Here is a 19,888-nt window from a genome sequence, read left to right as displayed (position 1 = left end):
TGTTGTAGGTCCTATAAGAGGAGATCCCAATCAAGCATTAGATAACTGCATTAAAAGGTTACAAAGGTGTGGTCTTCAGGTGTCGGGAACAGTAAGGCTAAAAACTAAAAAGAAAAGGAAGGTCAATACAAAAACAGAAAAATGAGGTTCACTTTTGTTAAATTGCTTAGTATAGTAGTAGCTGAAGAATTAAGGGTAGCACATTTTAGTCAACCTAGAGATAATGTATGGATAACACTTGCTAGACAGATTAATCAGTCATCGCTTTGTCTCAGCCTTGGAGGAGTTACAGCTTTGATTACTCTATTTTCAAAGGATGAATCAGCATAAACAGACATGGGCTACTCTGGGTTCATCTCTAAACCCGGAAATAGTGTCCAAACAGCTTTATAACCAGTGTAAAGGCTCTACTATCATGACACCTAAGAAATTACCCACAGGAATATTTCTAATCTGTGGAGACAGAGCCTGGAATGGAATACCAGCCCAACCGCAGGGTGGACCTTGTTATTTAGGCAAGTTATCATTATTCCACCCTAACATATCTGTGCTGATGCAACTAAGTCATAAGACTAGCAGGGAAAGACGCAGCTTACATAACTTAGACTGTAGTCAAATAGGAGATCCGTTGTTTTGGAGTAACTTTAAACATGTGATGGTTTCAGCTCTCCTACCATGGGGTGCTACAAGCAAAGCAATGACTTTAGCAAAACAAATAGGGTGTTGGGCTAAGGGTGAATTGAATAAGACATCACAGATATTAGATATGTTAACTGCAGATGTACAAAGTGTTAATCACACTGTTTTACAAAATAGAGCTGCCATATATTTTTACTGCTAGCACAAGGCCATGGGTGTGAGGAGTTTGAAGGGATGTGTTGCATGAACTTATCTGATCATTCTGTATCTATTCATGCTAAGTTAAAAGAGCTACGACTAGAGCTTAACAGCTTTAAGGAAGAAGAAGGATTGGGAATTGATGAATGGCTTAAAAGCTTAGGATTGGGACCATGGTTAAGAAACCTTGTAATATATGCTATAGGGATATTAGGTGTACTTTTATTGCTTTTAAGTATCTTACCTTGCTTCTGCAGTTGTATCCAAAAGATGGTTAGTAGGATGATAGAGAAAACCTGGCAAGCTAACCTCTTTTCTCTCAAAGAAAAAAAACGGGGGAAATGTTGGAGAGTTTAGTTCAAGAATGGCTTAAAGAAAAAGGCCATGAGACATACAATTGAGAGAAAAGTAAGAGGAAAAAGTAAAGCAGTCCTAACGCAGTTCTCAGCCTTCTGATTTCTATAAACAATTAGACTCTTTTTATAAACAATAAAGTTCTCAGACTGTCTTCCCATAACAAGCAGAACACCGTCTCTGGAAAAAGCTGGCACCCTGAGAACAGATGAAGAAGTTTTGGGAACACTGGTTCTGTTTTTAATAAACAATTGTAGGTATTCTAAAGCAAGAGGAGTGGTTAGAGTTTTCTCTGTTAACCTATCGTGAAATTGGATTACAGAATATGCATGAAGTTCGTTACCATTGTTATTTAAGGTGATTGATCAATAAAGTTGAGTTCGATGCATTAGAGGATGGTCGTTCTCCCTTCATCTCCGACACTTTTGGTTTGAGACCTCTTGTAGAACTGCTGATTGTTCCCTAGACACCACACCGGCGATATATGCAGAATCTGTTACCAAATTGAAAGGTCCTAGGAACCTCTGAAATGCCCTGACGACTGCGTCTAACTCAGCAATTTGTGGAGAACCCTCCACAACAGCAACATCTGTCTCCCACTGCTGAGTCTGAGGATCCTTCCAAGTCATAATTGACTTGTGGGATGCTCCAGACGCATCTGTAAAAACTGTCACGGCATCCAGAGGCTCCTTGCTTTGGACCTTCTTTAGTGATAATTTAAATTCCAAATTAAATAATTTGTGGGCCGGCCGATTTACTGCAGTCCGCTCGGTGTAACTGTCCAGTGCAAACTGAAGGTTCTCATTTGTTTGCAGCAGTTCGTTAAAGGCACTCATTTTTAATTGGCCTGATTCCAATTCAATTGGTATGTATATACGTGTGAACTCACATCCTGCCAGCTCCCTGATCCTCAATCTTGCTTTAAGGATAAGTTCAGCTATCAGCTCCTGTGGCCTTGTCATTCTTTTGGACCGATGGTGGCTGAGAAAGACCCACTCTATGATTAAGAGCTTATCTCCCCAGCCCTGGTCCTTCAGGCTTCTGTCCCTCTGATGGATAATGCCATGGAGGTGTGGCAACTTTCCCAGTATGATAAATTTGAATGGCAGGCCCGGATGGTAGCGGTGGGCCTGCCTGGCCGAAATAGCTTTTTGGATCCTTTCCAGTGCTAACTGAGCCTCTGGGGTGAGACTCCTAGGGAAACTAAGCCCCTCTCCTCCTTTCAACAAATTGAAAAGGGGGACAAAGTCTTCAGTGGATATACCCAGCAAGGGTTTCACCCAATTTAAAGACCCACACAGCTGGTGAACATCCGCTAGGGTTTGGACTTTGGTCTGAATTGCCAATTTTTGCGGCACAATGGTCCGCTTTGTGATTTCAAGGCCCAGGTACCTCCAAGGTGGCATCCTTTGAATCTTGTCCTGCTAGAGCTCGAACCCTGCAGCAACCAACACCTTGGTTGTCAGATCAAGCGCATGGGCAAGCAGATCATCCTCAGGTGCATATACAAGGATGTCGTCCATGTAGTGATGTATCACGAAGGCATCCCCAAGGGCTGTACGCATGGGGGACAGCAGAGAAGCGACATACCACTGACAGATCACAGGTGAGTTCTTCATTCCCTGCGGGACGACCCACCAGTGATAGCGCTTGTCTGGGGACTCACGGTTGATGGAGGGAACCGTGAAAGCGAAATGCGGGGCATCATCAAGGTGTAGAGGAATTTGGAAGAAACAGTCTTTGATATCGATAACTACCAGATTCCAATTTCGGGGGAGCATTGCTGGGGAAGGTATCCCTGGTTGGAGAGACCCCATGTCTACCATACGTGCATTAATTTGGCGGAGGTTGGTCAGGAGCCACCACTTATCTTTGTTGGGCTTCTTGATTACAAAGACTGGAGAATTCCATGGAGACATAGTCTCCACTATGTTGCCCTTAAGCAGCTGCTCCTGAACGAGCTCGTTGAGCGCCTTCAATTTTTGTTTGTTTAGTGGCCACTGCAAGACCTGTACTGGTTCATCAGTCCACCATTCCAGCTTCCAGGTCCGGCGCTCCTCAGTGGCCACTGCCCGAAAAACCTGGGGAGCCTTTGGAAGGTCAATTTTGGCTCCCCACTGGGCTAGAAGTTCTCTTCCCCAGAGAGGCTCGGTGTAATCCACTACGAACGGACGTACTGAAGCCAAGTGCCCGTCTGGCCCCGTAATTTGCACAACGCTCCTAGATTGTTTCACCAATTGGAGCCCTCCTACACCTTGAATGGTTCCGGCCCTGTTCTGCAAGCCCCAATATGATGGCCACTCCCAAGAGGGAATGATCGTCACATCTGCCCCTGTGTCCAAAAGACCCCTTATGATTTTACAGTCCCCGCCCAACAAGAGTTGACATGTTAGGTGGGGCTTCTCCCTCCCCACTACTTGTGCCCAGGCCACTGTCGGAGGCGATGAATCTTCAGATGACTTGGTCCAGTGAGTCTCGTCTGGAACCAGGATGGCCTAGGCGATGACCTGACCTTTGGGGAGGAAAAGTGGGGGTTGGACACAGTACAGCCCTACCGCAAAACGGTCCCGGTCTGTGGTGACCAGTCCCGGGATGATGTAAAGGTCTCCCGGCGTGTGCTTTGTGTCCCCGACGATGGTCCACCTGCGACGTCCTAACTTCCTCCAGCGACCGGGATGTTGGAGGTCAGCAGACACCAGCTCAAAAACACTATTAGGTGAATTTCCCTAGTGAGCTGCAGCCTGTATGGGGAAGCAGAGGACAAGGTGATAAGTGCAGGTTGGGGTGGAATACCACAGATGCAATTTGTCAAGTCCAATAATAAATATGACAAGTCCGGTAGGGAGTGTGGCGGCTCTCCCTTCTCTCCCTCCTCCCCGCCAGATGTTATTGTACCCGCCACACTTCTGTCATCGTGCAGAGAGGGGCTGCGCTCAACGACTAGTTTTTTTGTTGTTTTTCTCCCTCCTCCTCCTTCCTCCTAAATTCCAGGAACTTTTGCCTCATGGGACACTGCGGCATCCAGTGCCCCATCTTCCTGCACAGGTGGCAGGGATGGGTGGCTGTGGTCCTCCTGCTGGACCCCGGTGTTAATGGTCCACTGGTGGCTGCAGCTTCAGCTTCTGGGAATTTCTCGAATGGCAGTTCGGCAAAGGCAACTGATGTTCAGCGGAGGCGAGCCTTGGGGTCTTGCAGGGGAACCTTCCTTGCGCATGCCTCAAACATTTTCTTGATGGTCGGCCGTGGGCTCAGGGGGAGGGACCAGATGGCCTCCCTACACGCCGCATTGGCGTTCTGGTAGGCCATCTGTCTTTACACTTCTTCCCTTTCCTTGTCTCCCGGAACGTCTGCACCCACAAACCGATAGAGACGTTCTACGAACGCAAGGTAAAGTTCCTGCGGTCCCTGTCTAATTTCCTCTGCCTCATATTGAGAGGTGACAGAAGTGAGTTTATAGAAGGCCCGCTCCGCCGCTATGCCAGTCTCCAAAAGCTGCTGAGGGAATCATGCCCTTGCCTGCGCCACCCCACTTGCCCAAGTCCCCTGCCCACCAGAGGTTCTTCACAAAGCACCTGAGTGCCGTCCGCGTCTCCATGGGGCCTAAAAGGCTAGAGAAGAGGGGTCTCAGGTCCGCAGGTACTAGATCTCCCTGCTCAAGGACCGAACGAAGGAGCCCCCGGAAATACTCAGATTCCTGGGAAAACTCCCTCTGGGCCTTGCACAGTTCCTTAATCTGGGCCTGTGCTAAAGGCACCCATTGGGCCAGAGAGCCCCCCTCCCTGCTGAGGTGGTATGTGACTGGGGCAGCTTCCAATAAAGGCGCTTGCCCCGGCTTCCAGTCATCCACCCCCCCGCTACCCCCAGAACACAAACCGTGGGAATCGGAAGGAGGAGCGTGGGAACCGGAAGTGGAGGAGGTTGAGGCGTAGCCTGGTGCTGAGGCGGGGCACCAGCTTGGGCAGGGCAAACTAATTCTCTCCGCCTCCTGGGTGGAGCTCGGAGGCGGAGTAGAATATGGAGGAGGAATTGGGGAGGGGTTAACTGGGGGCGGAGCAATGGGTGGAGTAGGGGGCGGAGCTGAGAGAGGAGCCGAGGGTGGAGAAAGGGGTGGAACAGAGGGAGGAACCGAGGGTGGAGAAACGGTAAAAGAAGATGGGTCAGGGGAAAGGAAGGGGTTGTCTTTTGGAAGAAAGGGATTTTGGGTAGAAGAAGGGGTAAAGGCGGGAAAGAACATGCGGTCTCCACCATTTTGGGCTCCATGGGAGCCATCTTGGGTAACATCAGCAAACCTTACAACTTTTGGAGATACAACTGGGGACTTGGGGAGAAGAACAGAGGGATCAGGAAGAGGGCTCCGAAGAGTCTGGCCAGGACCCTTCAGAGGAGGAGGCCGAGCCGGTCGAGAGGGAGCAGGGGCGAGATGGTCCCCCTGCTTCTTGCTGGTCTTTAAAATCCCTCTTGAGGGCTCCTGCCTGGGGGAAGAGGGTAAGGAATGAGGGGTAGGGGCACGACAACCAGGAGAACTGGGGAGAAAACTAGAACAGTATGGGCTTTTTCTCAATTTCCCGGGCGGGCGCAGCGTAGTTAACACTTTGCCCGCCCAATACGCCACAAGAGATAGTTGTGTTTCCCCGGAATTAACTTAGCTATCTAATTTTGCCAGAATGGCTGCCTAAAACTGTGGCTCTCTTACAATTTCCAGGGTAACTTCAGGAAAATGAGAAAAAGTCCATTTAACCAACAACTTCAACTCTTTCTTGGGGGCAGCAAACCCTCCCCCAAGTAACAAACCTTTTACAACATAATAAGCTCCTTTCTGGGATTTGCTCAACCCTGCACCCATGGTTCTCCCAAGGTACCCTGAGACTAGGTCGCCTTAGGAGGAGCAAGATCCCGTGGTGGAAAACTCCACTCGCCCAAGGAAAACTATAACTGAAACAACGAGACACACACAGCCGGCCCCTGCTCCCCCCGCTGTCCCCAAGTCTGAGGTTTCAACAAAGGGAAAGAAGGGATGAAGGGTGGTGGGATCTGGCCCCAAGTCTGGGATACAGACCCACAGGAAAGGAAAAACAAAAAATGAAAGGGATGAGGACTGCCCCCAGAAGAAGAGCAGTGAGGGAAAGAAACACTGCCTGGGGATCAGCCCTTAAGGAAAGGAGGGTCAGGAGCGATCCCCAATGCAGGGCATGGACTCCCAGGAAAACTTAAAAAGAGAGGGGGGAAGCCACCGAGTCCGGGGCTTACCTGGTCCAGCGGTGGTGCAAACAAAACTCGGGCAGGTGGTTCCCGTCGCTGAAGCCCTCCTGAGGGGCGGGGAGTTGTGGCTTCGGGTCCCCTGGGAGCGCTACCCCTAGAACGGGGTCTGCTACTACCAGAGGTAGCTTGGCGGCCAAAAGGAATGATAAATCCTGTCCGTGGGGTCCGGTGGTCTGGCGTCCAGCTGTCCAGAAGTCCAGCCGGGCCCAATGATGGGCGCCAATATGCGGTGAGGTGTGTCTGGCCTTGGAGGTCAGTGTCCGGCTAGCAGAGGGTAGGCCGACACCCAGCTGCAATCCAAGGCGAGCACCCCTTGGCATCAGGAGGCCTCGGGCTGTGCTCGCTGTGGACTGGTCTCGCTGCCACCACGACGGGAAATAAGGAGCTGGACTCTCGATGGGGTCAAGTCGGGTTTATTGTGATGCCCAAGACGACAACCAGGGAGACACCAGGAATGGAGGGTGGAACAAGGCTATAAAGGGAGAGGGTGTTTCAGGGAGGGGTTTACACAGAACCAATAAGGGAGAACGTGGGAGTGAACCTAACATAACAGGCATTAGGGAAAACCCAATCAATACAACGTAAGGGAGGGGCCCCGGGACCACAGCCAATCATAACCCCCCTAGGGAAGAAGATTCTGGTAAAATAGGAGGAGTGGGGGTGATTGACTGGGCCCAGGGAGGAGAAACAAGTGTACATACAAGGATATTAGGGGGAGGAGGAATTATATAACTAAAAGGACTGACAACCCCAGTGGCGGGAGTTGCCATGGGAACAACATAATAGACAAGTCTATGGCAGGAAAAAGAGGGAGGGCAGAACCATTATCAAATGGGGGGGAACAATACAGAAAATGGGGGAGCAATTAAATAAACTAACAAAACACACTACAACACCTACCAATGGGTATATAACCTGTTACAAGCTCTCTACTCTGTCTCCATTATTCCCTCATGTTGTCTTTGTCAGCGGATATCATTTAAATTGTTTTCTCTTTTTCTTCTTCTGCCTAATGATGTAATTGCCCTTTATACAAAATTTTCTGTTTGTTTGTCCTTCAAGCTATTTCTCCCTTCTCCCATCTGTGATTCAGTCTTTCTTCCTCTCTTTATTAGTACCTCTCCATCTTTAGATATCTTTTCACCTCACTGGCAAGAACTAGAATAGTTGACTAATAAATTCATGGCAGCTCTCAGTTTGCACCCTATTTATCACCAACAGATCCAAAGAGTGTAAAGTGTAACATGAAAAAAAGAAACCCATAAAAATATTGCTCCCCGTACTCCTCATCATGCATTTGTACTATTTTCATTTTAATTGGATCATGACATGCACCAATTTATAAATTAATGCAATTAGCTCAATACAAGCTCATCCACAGGGTGCTAAAATGCATCACTATTTCACAAAGCAAAATATTCATGAATCAGGACTATGTATTAAATTGTATGGGTTTCCAGTGCAGAAATCCAATTACTGTTCAGTGTAAAGCAAGCAGCAGAGAATGGTGGGTGTAGGGTGAGACCAAGGCAGCAAAATTAAGGATGTAAAAAAAAAGCTTATCCATGGAGACTAGCAGCTAAAACCCAGTTTAGAAAGCCCTAATGGTGTTTTCTCAAAAGTCCTTTCTGACTGGAAATTTCTCTCACCTGTACTATTAAAATACATTATACGCATTCAAATGTATTTGAGCAAAACAGCACAAACCATTTTCATTTCTTCTCTGATGTCAACCATTTTAAAACTCTCTTCTCTGCTAAATTTTTTTGCTTTGTTTTCCTCTGAAGTATCATACCTGGTTTATCACATACTTTAAAGCCTTCTGTGCCAGTCTCCCAGGCCCCTCCACAGTTTTGCCATCATCATTAGGGCCCCAGCTTGCACTGTAAATATCCACATGTTCTGGGTTGAAACCGATTGAACTGGCCTCAATAGCATCTGTGACTATTCTGTCCAGCATCCGTATACCTTCACAGGGAAAAAAAAAACCAGAAGCAGACTGAATTTACTTTCTGTTCCCTCCTCCTTGTCTTAGTTAACCAGTTTTAATGTTTCCAGTAAAATTAAGCCTTAAGTGCTGCAACCACAGCCAACTGCTGTTCACATAAAAAGTATTGAAGAGAGCTCCTGTCAATGTAAAACAGTGCAGTTAGATTTTATTGGCAAAGCTCAGTGTTTTTGTACAGAAATCCCACCAAAAACCCCTTAAAATCTTCTTAGTCTCCTATTTGTTTTTTTTGTTCCTTCTACAGAGACCAAAGAGATCTTGCTTACTGTTCCTGCTTTTTTCTTATTGCATTGTCTTTCTTCTTCCTCCTTCTCTCTTAGATCTGCAACAGACTTCTCAAACAGCTAAAATGCCGCTGAAATGAAATAGGTTTTATCAACATTATATTTGTCTGTAAGAGTTCTAGGAGTTTTAGTTCAAGGTGTAGTTCTGAACGTTCTGACCAAAGCACTTGTCCCTAGCAGTCCTTAAAGGTTTTGCTATCTCTGTGACATTGCAATTTCACCAGCTCTTCAACCTTCACCACAGAAAAAAAAACCAACTCACTGTTTTTCCTCTGCCACGGTTTTTTTCTGCTGTAAGCAATCCAGAGATATTTAGACATTAACAATTTATTAGGAGCTGCATGATCTAATCTCCTTCAGAGCAAGCCTGAAACTCAGTGGTACTTAAAATTCAGGTGCAAGCAGTTGTTCATCTGCACTGGATCCTTTGCTGTGCAAAGCCACAGCTCTGCAGTGGGGCTGCTACTACTGCCCAATGCTGGAAGACAGCAGAAAAAGCAGAAATCTGGCAAAATTCCCGCTGTAGCATGGCTCTTACAGCAACAGCAGCAATATAAGAGTCACCTCAGTCAGGATTCAGCCTGTGTTCACAAGCAATAAAAATGTCTGGGTTCCCTTGGATTTGGCAGGTTAGTACTACAGCAGCTGCACCATTGCTGGCAGTTGGTGAATTATGACTATTCGTTTTCTGGTATTTTCCACAAAACAGGGATTTTGCCAAAGCTCAGCAGGCAAAATGTAGTCATTCCATTACAAAAAAACCCCAAAAATACCCCACAACAAAAAACCTCCAACCTTACCCTTGCAGATAGGTGTCTTCTTCTTTTTTTTCATGCTATAAAGCAGAGGAAAAAAAGACTGCAAGCATGATTCTTTTCCTGAATGACTGACCTCTTATTCCTAAGACCTCCAAGATAAAGCTGAGCTTTATTATTTCATATTCATTAGTGCTAAAGTCAGACAAAGGAGTTTATCCTCTCTCCCACAGCTGCTCCACTATCACTCACAAAGCTGGGAAAAGCACCGAGGTATATCCTGTGCCTCAGGTACTAAAAACACCACTTACCCAGGATTGTCTTAAACTCAGAATGGTTTGATTACTCTTTTTTTTCCTGTCGGCTCAGAATTTCCAGATTCTCTCATGCCAAGCAAAGATCTGCCTGTGTGAAAGCGGCTGCAAGCCCCAGGTGAGAGCTTGCAATACAAAATGAGATGGTGGGAATGTGAGGAGGAGTAGTGTGCACATACTTCCCACAGAAAAAGACAGACAGGTCTGCAGATAAATAATGTAATAAGGGGAAAACTGAACAAAACAAAACAAAAACCAGAAAACGCCCAAGAACAATGACTCCACACTGATGAAAACAGCTCAAGGAAAAAAATCACTGCCTTGCCTTCCTGATCGTCAGAAATCCTGATTGCTCAAGTCAACTAAGGAATTTGATGACTGCAGTGATATTCCCGTAAGGAGATTCCAATTACATCCTCTTGCATAAACTCTTTTCTATTCTTGCTGCCATCATCAGTCCCACAAAATCAAAAGCAGGCAAAGCTCAAGGCAATTTCAGACATACACATATATGTATCTGCCTGGCAGAAGGGCTATTTTTAGCAACACGCCACTCTCAGCCCAGTCCTTCGTGAAATGGAGCTTCTTAATTTAATTTCCATGGCAGCACCATGGAAATATCATAACACAGTGGTACGGTCAGGTATGCACGAAAATACTCTGATTTACTGGAGGTGATCGATACACTTTTCTCAGATTTTCTCAGGTCTTTTGTCTCAAAGACCAAGAGGCGAATGTTAAAGGGCACTGAAAGGTGTCACTTTGACTGGCATGAAGAGTATTTTTTCTTCACACAGTGCACAGAGAAGCCCATGGTACTCACAGCCACAAAGTACTGGAGAGGCTAGTCCATGCTGCAGAATAGTGCCAGGCATTGATGTGACTGGAGAGAACATTCAGGATTGTTAAACTCAGTACTTTCACAGAAAAACAACACCAACAACAACAAAAAAAATCAAAGGAATGTTTTGTTTTACCCCTCAAGGCGAAGTTAAACCAACCAGTGATGCTGAAGGCTGGAGAGCAAGGTGTTCCACATTGTGAGGGTTTCCTTCCCTGAAGCAGATATTGCTGACTATCAGAGAGAAGTGGCTGTGGACCACTGGATTTGTCCAAAATGGCAACTGCTACAAGCACACAGCCACTTAAGGGAGTCATCCTGAACTAAGGTCAAGTACAAGTGTGCAATGTGTGATTTCATGGATTAAAAACAAAACAAAAAAAAATCTCACAAAAAAAAAAAAAAAAAAAAAAAAAAAAAACAAAAAAAAACCAAACACCGGGGGAAAACCAGCCTCTGGAGAAATGAATCCTGGAGAGCTTGGATCATCAAAAAAGCTTCCAGTGTTTAGCCACTCCAAATTTATCTGAATCTTTCGAAGACTTTTCTTATCTTCCACTGCTCTTTGAACATATTTTTCTTACACCACTGTCTGGGTGTTAATCAGCCTGGTCACATCTAACAGCTCACAATTTCTTTCAACTTTTCCATTCCTCCTCCTCCCCCACCCAAATGTATGTTGCTTACTGGGTAATATGGATTACTGGACTGCTTTTCCTCCTGTTATTTCCCTTTTCTAGATAAATCATCCTGCACAGATCTGTAGTTTACATTTGCAAATGAGCACGGATCATATGCAAATAGCTGTGGAAGAATCTCCTCAGTAGATGCAAGAGCCTTAAAATATGGGCACAGTGGGAGTTCAGACATCTTTGCAGCTTCATCCATTTTGCCTTCCTTTGAAAATCTGACGTCTTCATATTATGAGTGAGATATTGTATTTAAACAGATCATGACAACATAATGCATTATGGCAATGGCAAACTGCAAAGCTGACATCCATGACTGCTCAGTGAAATGACTGGGACCCAAGGAAACACCACGCTGAAATGGTGGGAACGACAGTTATGGGTGTCAATTGCCACTCATCATCTCGTCGTTTAAAAGGAAAAAGAGGGAATAATGGAAAAAGGAGGACTGTACAAATAACTTCCTCTGAGCTAAATATCCATTCGCAACTGATACTTGCATCATGATAATTTCATAAACAACTAGCAGATTGAGTCACTGATTAAAAAGCAAAACAACGATATTGATTGGTGGGCAAGAAAGACTTTACTTGTTTTCAAATTTAACTTGTGGTGACAGTTGAAACAAAAAGGACAGCAGTTTGCATGACTTGGCTGACATGACCTTTTGAATGTGATTGTGTAAATGGAAACAATATGCTGCAAATGTTGATGGGCATAATTTTGTGTACTCCTACTTTCACTCTACTGAATCCCTCTCCTTCCCTGGATAAACAATAAAAAGTAATTAGACCTTCATTCCTTAAAAGATACTGTCTTAACTCCAGGTTAATTATAAGTTGTTGCTGTTATTTTTGTTGTTGTTAATATTAGTAATTGTTGTTAATACTCTTAACATTATGATTATTAATTTTATTACTATCATCATAATCATCATCACCCTACCTGGACTATTGCTGCTCTTGTTACATATTCTACCTATCTATCTATTCATAATCCAATTCCAGACTTCATTAAAGAAATCTTGTCATGTACAGGTGTCACTCAGGACTGTTGCCAGACAGGATTTTGAAGCTTATAATACTGCAATATAAATGTTTTCCAAGAATGATCAATCATTCATATTTCAGATTGATGGTATCTGGCAACACTCAGCATCTGTCTTGTTTCCATTCACATTAGACATCTAATTATTTTTGTTCCTTACCTCCAACCCTGGAGTTGTAGGCTACGCCAACTCTGCATTTTCTGTTGTTGGCTTGCATGGCAATTTCCCCTGCACACCGTGTCCCATGACTGAATAAATACAGCAAGAATAAAGAACACATCATAACAGCTTTGTTGCATTGTACAGAAAGACTTGTCAAGGACCTTGATTTGTTCAAACTCTTCCTTTCAATTAATGCAATATGCAGTTATTGAAGAGCTTTTGAGTTGTATCTACATGACACAAAAATACTTACTTCTCCTAAGCTTCATTAAATATAATTTTACCTACTTCATGCTCAAAAGAAACATTTCCATGAGACGATAAATGCTTCCTTTGATCTCACTGAAGATATCAGTATTTTAGCAGAGTGAAAAAGTGGCATAAAATTATGGAGCTAAAAATATGTCTTCAGACAGGAATATGATACCAATATTTTTTAATCACACATTTAGATATGCCTTTTCTAAATCACAGCATTTATGTAGGATTTCAGAAAGTGAGCTGTTACTGGGCTTGCAAGGGTTTTTCAGGGTGAGAGAGAGACGAGAATGTTGACTCCATTATCAGAAGGCTGGACTTATTATTTTATGATATATATGTTACATTATGACTATGTTAATAGGAATATAGAGAAAAGTTGAGAAGCTTGCTATGCTAAGAATAGAAAAAGAATGAATAATCAAAGGAGCTGTCTTTGATTCTGTCCCAGAGAGAGCTCGGTCTCTGATTGGCCCTTAATTGTAAACATGCAACATGGGCCAATCACAGGTGCACCTGATGCATTCCACAGCAGCATATAACCATTGTTTACATTCTCTTCCTGGGGCCTCAGCTTTCCAGAAGAGGGAAAAATCCTAATGAAAGGATTTTTCACAAAAGATGTCTGTGACAGTGAGCCTTGAAAGTGTCCCCGTTTTTTCTTGTAGCAAACTCTTTTCTATGCAATTTTTTTCCCCATGGGTGATTCTAATTCCTCAATAGAGAAATCCTTCCCATAAGTCTCAAGGTAAGAGCATTGTATTATGTAATGCTACAGATTGTTATTCAGTGACATGCTTCAATGCTTCTGGGCTGAATTCCATTTAATTATTAATAAAGATTAGAGACAATACAGGTAGATTTAAGAGATAGTGAAATCATAACAATAGGATAATGGCTTCTTTCTCTAAAATAACACTGCAACAAAGTAGAAATGCTATTTTTCAAATGTCTTATTCATGGATATATTATCCTCAGACTGATCTTTCTTTTTTTCCCCTCATGCAATGATTTACGTTGTGAATACTACAGTATTGTCTGATGGGAAACAGGGAGCCAATGCATCAGTTTCTTGCTATCTGCAGAGAGTAGTGGCATCCTAATTTGTTTAAGAAATTGACTGTTTTGTGTACCAGCTTCTAGGGAGGTCCCTCCTGTTCTCTTTCTTATGTACAAAATCCATGACCGGACTATGATGGACGTGCCCAGGTCTGACAGACCCATTGAGACTTTTTTAATTTGAAATTTCCAGTGGAAAGCAGAGTATTGAAGTAAAAACATACTTTGGGAGGTATCATTCCAGAAACAAACAGAGGCACAAGAATAGGTTATTCCCTTCACCTTGCAGAAATACCTCAGCATCTTACATGTGGCATAAAAAAATTCAGGACATCATAGGGAGATTGCAATTATGAAGTTCTTCATCTAGGAATTTTATCCCAGTGTTTATATCAATGTCATGTGAGAATGGTCCTGCAAACTGGAACACAGGAGGCTCCTTCTGAGCATCCAATAGTGATTCTTTACATTGAGGGCAACTGAGCACTGCCACAGGTTGCCCAGGGAGGTTGTGGCCTCTCCCTCCTTGGAATATTCAAAAGCCATCCTGATCGTGCTGGGCAGAAGCCTCTAGAGCTCCCTGCTTGAGCAGATGACCTTCCAAAGTCCCTTCCAAGCTCAAGCATGCAGTGATTCTGTTACACAAATTCTTCCTCTTATAAAATAATTGCCACAGGACACCTACACAGAAATTTCTCCGCTTGTATCTTCTAACACACAAACTAACACTGCAATGTTTTGTTCTCTTCAGACAGCTGTGAAACTACTCACTTGTTTTCATTTGTTGGGTCATATCTAGGAAAGGGATCGTGATCATTGTTGTTGAAATCGTAACTTGCCTTTGGGTCCTACATGTAAAAAAAAAAATAAAAAAGGAGAAGCAGAATTAATTCAGACAACTAGAAAAGGCATTTCTAAATTGCTAACAAAATGGGTTCTAGAGTCTGTACTTATTTACTTGATGTGCCTCATTGGCAGCAATCAAGCTGGTAGAATTTGATGGCCATTAGCAATTCCATAACTTTTTCATGGAGCTTTAATAATTTATCATTAAACCACTACATACAAATGCGTCTGGGAACTAAATCTACTGCAGGAAAAAACAAAACAACAAAATATCTGCCCTGCTACCATTGCTAAGTGACAGTCAGCTTCCTGTGACACAGACCAGGCTCCAAATCATGCCTAAGGCAAGTGTTTCAGTCTCTGTACTGCAGGAGCTGACTTACAGAACAGACAATGAGCTGGGGAAGAGTGTCTGTTTATCAAATTTACAACTGATAATCTATTCCACAGCATTCTAATGCTCAAACTTACATAGTTAGCATAGATGTCAGTGTGATTCCACTCCAATCCATCATCCAGGATGGTGATGATGACTCCTGTGAATCCTTTCTGCCACACAGGAATAACATGGAGATCCAGTTTGGGCAGGGATGGAGTAATTCTTGTGTCTTGCTGTGGGACAGAATGGATTCAAATATATCAGTATTTTATCCATTTATACCAAACAGATCCAAAGTCATATTCTAAAGATGCTGTAAAAAATCTCAGCCAGAACTTGTGTATTTCACTCAAATTTTGCAAATACAAACCAAAAATTAATTTCATCAAATACTTGTGGCATTGAAAGATTTACCGCACTGCACAAATATCCCTGAAGACCACTCCTGAACAAAAAACACCTTGTATTTTTGGTAAGTAGGCAGCAGAAACTGAAAAGAGTGGTGAGGATGCACTGATGGACCTTGGAACACTGGGTTAATAATCAGACCTGCTAATGTTTGTTCTTTTCATTTGATGAGGAGCCAAGACAGTGCCCGCAGTGCAGTGAGCTGGAGTTCCTCCAAGTGTATTTTCTCCTTGGATGTTAAAGTTAGCCAGAGCAAAATAATTAATGGGTAAAACAATTAAGGTAGTCGTTTGGTTGGGAACAACTGTGTTGAATCACAATTTTCTCTTTACTACCCTCATTGGTGCTCCTGTGGTAAATCAGCTGGAAGTATGAATCATGTGTAGCCTTCTCTTCTGCAGCAAGTTTTTTGAAGAGTACCTCCTAAATGGGTCATTTTCCCCCTCTAATGCTAAAGGAGCAGTGCATAATTTAGAAAACATGCTTACAGCCCCCATAAAAGCAGAGATGTAAAAAGAAGCACTTTCTTTCTCCTTCTCTGTGCGCAATTACATTAGCTGATGGCAGATTTTCTGTATGTCTTTGTTTCCAAAGAAATACTGCATAAAATACAAGGTTTAGAAAATTTGTTATGGGGGGAAATTTCTTTCAAATTTTGCTATCTGTACTCGACTACTTCCACTCAGGAAATTATTTGAGATTTCAAACTTTGTTCTCTTGAATCCATCAAATAATTTTTTTTCCTGGTGATGTGTGAAGGTACACAGGATAGAGCTAAAACTGTTGCCATCAAATCATAAAAATAAGGTAATAGTCAGTTCTTCACTACAAGGCAAAGAACATATTTTGGAAGAAAATGTCTAACTCTTTTATGCATTTAATCAGAAAAATTCAACGTTCATTGCAAACAAGGCTAAGTAGTAGGTTTTTTTCCTCATGTGTGAAAACTAGAGGGAAAAGTAGTGAAAACCATAAATAGGTGGGAAAAGGAACTAAATCTCCTGGAGAGCAGAACATTGCCAGGTTTTTTTCCCCTGTTTTTATGAATCATGTGTGTGTTTGTGTATTTGTCTAATATAGACATCTTGGAAATGTCCTTTTTTGGATACAGGCAAGGAAGAAAACAGACATTCTGGATCTAAGAAAAGCTAAATTCTTACAGATAACAATATTTTTTCTGTTCAAAAGAAGTCTCCAGGAATCTTTGTGGAAATATTTTGTGCTATGTGGTTTATAATTTGTCTTCTCTAGCTCAAAAGAAGGAAAGTAGCCTAGATTTTGTTTCTCCAAGATGAGCTGAGGAAAATTATTTCCAGACACCCAGGCCCTTTTTGTGCTTGACCTTTCTTTCTGATTTGTTATACCCACCTTTAATCCCATCCCTATTCTGTAAAAGCAATGAATTCTAGACTGAAGGTACAGCTAGATGCACAATGGAAACACAGGCTCTTGGAAGAAACCATGTAAAATCTAAATGATCAACTGTATTTCTCAATTGACACATGCAGACAGAAACGGTGGAGCTCAGGAAATTTTTTTCCCCTGAGGTTTTGAGCATGTGAGCAAGCTTTAGAGACCCTCTAACACAGAAATCCTAGTTCATATAGCTGAAGGTGCTTGTCACATGCATGCAGATGCTTTTGTTTTAATCTGGTATATGTATTCTGTACTACCAATTTTAATAAAGAAATAGATGGCCAACTTCAGATACGGTAATGGATCTAGAATCTTTGTAGAAGTGACATTCCACAGAAGAGAGAAGGTTGCCTGAAAATGTTATTTATAGAGATCACTCATTTTTACAGCATATGCTAACAAAAGATACTTTTCATTTATTCCCCTCAGTGCAACCACTCTGATACTGGTAAAATAATGCAGCTGGTGGCACAACCACCTTCCCCAGTTCCACAGGGCAACAAATTCTTACCAGATACCACTGCTGACTCCACATAGGGTCATTGAAAAGGCTTTCAGCTGAGCCTCTCACAGCGGCTCGCTTGGTTCGCTTTTTTTCATACTGCTGCTCTGCCCATGACACCTGCAATTATTTGCAAAATTATGATAAGTGAACCTCTTCAATTTGGGACTTTTTTAACCTGGAGTATAAGGGCTTTCGTCATACAGAGAGATTTTGGTGCCTAAAGCAAAATGAGCAGCATTCAGTACAGGGAAGAGGATTATTTAAACTGTAGTGCAGTGAGATTTAGGGGAGAGAACTTGGTGAAATCACAATACTATAGAATCAATTCACAGAAAATCATTAAATACAAGTTAACAAGAAACTCCTGTGAGTGACACAAGGCAGGTTTTTGCATCAAATAAAACCACGTAGTAGGGCTAGAAGGTTATCTAAGCAATGGTGCTTACTGAAACAGGGAAAACCATGGCCTGCTTCTTTCCCCTACTTATCATTTATTCTTTCTCTACTGGGAGTGAAAAGGCAAGAAGAAAGATTTAGTCTAGCAATCATAATGATGCTGTTGCTCACAGACCAGCTGGACCTCCAAGTCTCCTTCCTAGTGGTGTTTTGAAAAGTGGTCAATTAGCAAGCTATGACTATTAGACTAACTTCATCACCAGCATAATTCCACTTAAGGCAACTGAAAGCCAAAATGCTTCAGTGTGCTTTGATAAAGCTTCAAACGAGTTGCAAAGCCTTTGTGCACAGGCACAGCAGTCTCTAAGGCACTAGGTTGTATTTTAAATGTGTACTGCCCTTGAATGCATTACTGAACCCAGTTCAGATGAAATCCTGATGATGATGCCTCTCTCTGTGCTGTGCGGTCTTTTTGGAAAGGGAATAAAACATTATTAGTTGATCCTTGTACAATCACTCTGATGCAGATATGGTTGGTCCTTTTCATTCCAAATTCCAAGCAGGCAAAGAAAACAGGTTCAGTAAGATTGCCAAGATCCTGTGACAAGCCTCTCATGGAGGATGCCTTATATCTAATCTTTTATTTTCAAGCTCTGAATAGATTCTGTTCCTTTTATCTACTGTGATTGAGCAGCTTTATGATCCTGACATCTATCACCATATATGAGATAACAGTGACTCAGAAGTTATGATTAAGAAGTAGGATTTGATTAAAATGCAATTTTGTAATGAAAGCCTAATGAAAATTCACTACAAGAACATAAATCCCCTAAAACAGTATCTGCATTAGGCATGTTTATGATTCTCTTTGCCGTATATTTAGTCCTAAACCCCCACAAACCTTGGTCATAGAAGATGAATATACCCATGCAAGTGTGGGTATTTTAAACTGTTCTATTGATATCTCAGGCCATACATACTTGTGCACACTCTATCTCTCTTCCCTGCCCACAGCAAAGCTTGACCTCTTCACCACCCAACAGTAATTAGCAGTTGACAACTTCCATGCTTGTTATTTCTTTTCACTGGGAGCAAGTGCACTGAAGGGAAAGGAGCTGACACTCCCAAGCACATATGTCAGGCCAACAAGCAAAACGTTTGTCACTCAGCAGCTGGGTGAGGTTTCAACCATCCACCCCCAGAAAAAGCTGAAGTCCCCATGCCAAATCTCCAACCACTGATACATAAAGCAGTAAAAAAATTCTCAATTCAAATCTACTTGCAAGAAAGTAGATTTAGAAACTAGTGCAAATACTAGAATAAGGTAGGTAACCAGATAATTATATCCCTTCAATGTATTCACAGCCTTTATCTGTTTTACAACAAACACTATAGGAAGCCGATAAATACTCAGATTAGAGCCAAGTCTTACCACAACTTTCACACTTAACGTATCGTAAAATTCATGAAGGCGTTTTACAAACAAAAACAGGATTCCCTTTTTCTCTCTCTTTTTAAAAGTTGAATCTAAATCTTTTTAAGTAGGCTGCTGCTGAACAAGATCAGCTCCTCAGTGCAAAGGTCCCTGTGTAACTACACAGCATTACATGTGTTTATACACTTACATAATGCATAATTACATCTCATTTATCCACGGAATTAATCTGGATGGTAAATAAAATGGAAATTGGAGTAAATTTAGCAAATCACCTGCAGCACTTTGAATCTGAGAATGCAAGAATGCAATAATGTCTGGTAGCAATATGATACAATCATTTCCATTCTGCTACAATTTTAGGACATGATGCATTGAACACTCTCATTCCTCCCTGTGTAACAGATTCATTGGATGCAGCTAGCCTAAAAAAGGGAGAGACTTGATGAAGTGAAGGGAGACAACCATCCAATTGATGAGCATTGAACTCCGATTTATTGATCCAGCTTACACACTTTTATAGTAGTGTTAAATTCATACATATTGCAAAACCCGAGCTCATCATTGGTTACAGATTACACACCAACCCCTCCTTTGTTTTCAATACCTGTGGTTTCTTGTTGAGGCTAATACTT

At 42.7% G+C, this 19,888-nt stretch overlaps 1 protein-coding gene across 1 annotated transcript in view; it reads right to left on the bottom strand.

The window, feature by feature from the left end:
• Positions 1-17,513, bottom strand: part of LOC128941450 (neuroendocrine convertase 1-like) — a 34,821-nt gene extending 17,308 nt beyond the window's left edge. Inside the window, 5 exon segments of the mRNA XM_054283210.1 lie at positions 8,247-8,418; positions 12,549-12,637; positions 14,640-14,716; positions 15,186-15,326; positions 17,429-17,513. Coding sequence (XP_054139185.1) covers positions 8,247-8,418; positions 12,549-12,637; positions 14,640-14,716; positions 15,186-15,326; positions 17,429-17,452 — 503 coding nt within the window. The 5' untranslated portion in view covers positions 17,453-17,513.
• Positions 17,514-19,888: the final 2,375 nt, after the last annotated feature.

This window comes from Melozone crissalis, unplaced genomic scaffold, assembly GCF_028551555.1.
Source record: "Melozone crissalis strain CALT ecotype California unplaced genomic scaffold, PUWL_Pcris_2 ptg000005l_1, whole genome shotgun sequence".
Classification (NCBI taxonomy): domain Eukaryota; kingdom Metazoa; phylum Chordata; class Aves; order Passeriformes; family Passerellidae; genus Melozone; species Melozone crissalis.
This window is presented reverse-complemented; position numbering and strand designations above follow the sequence as displayed.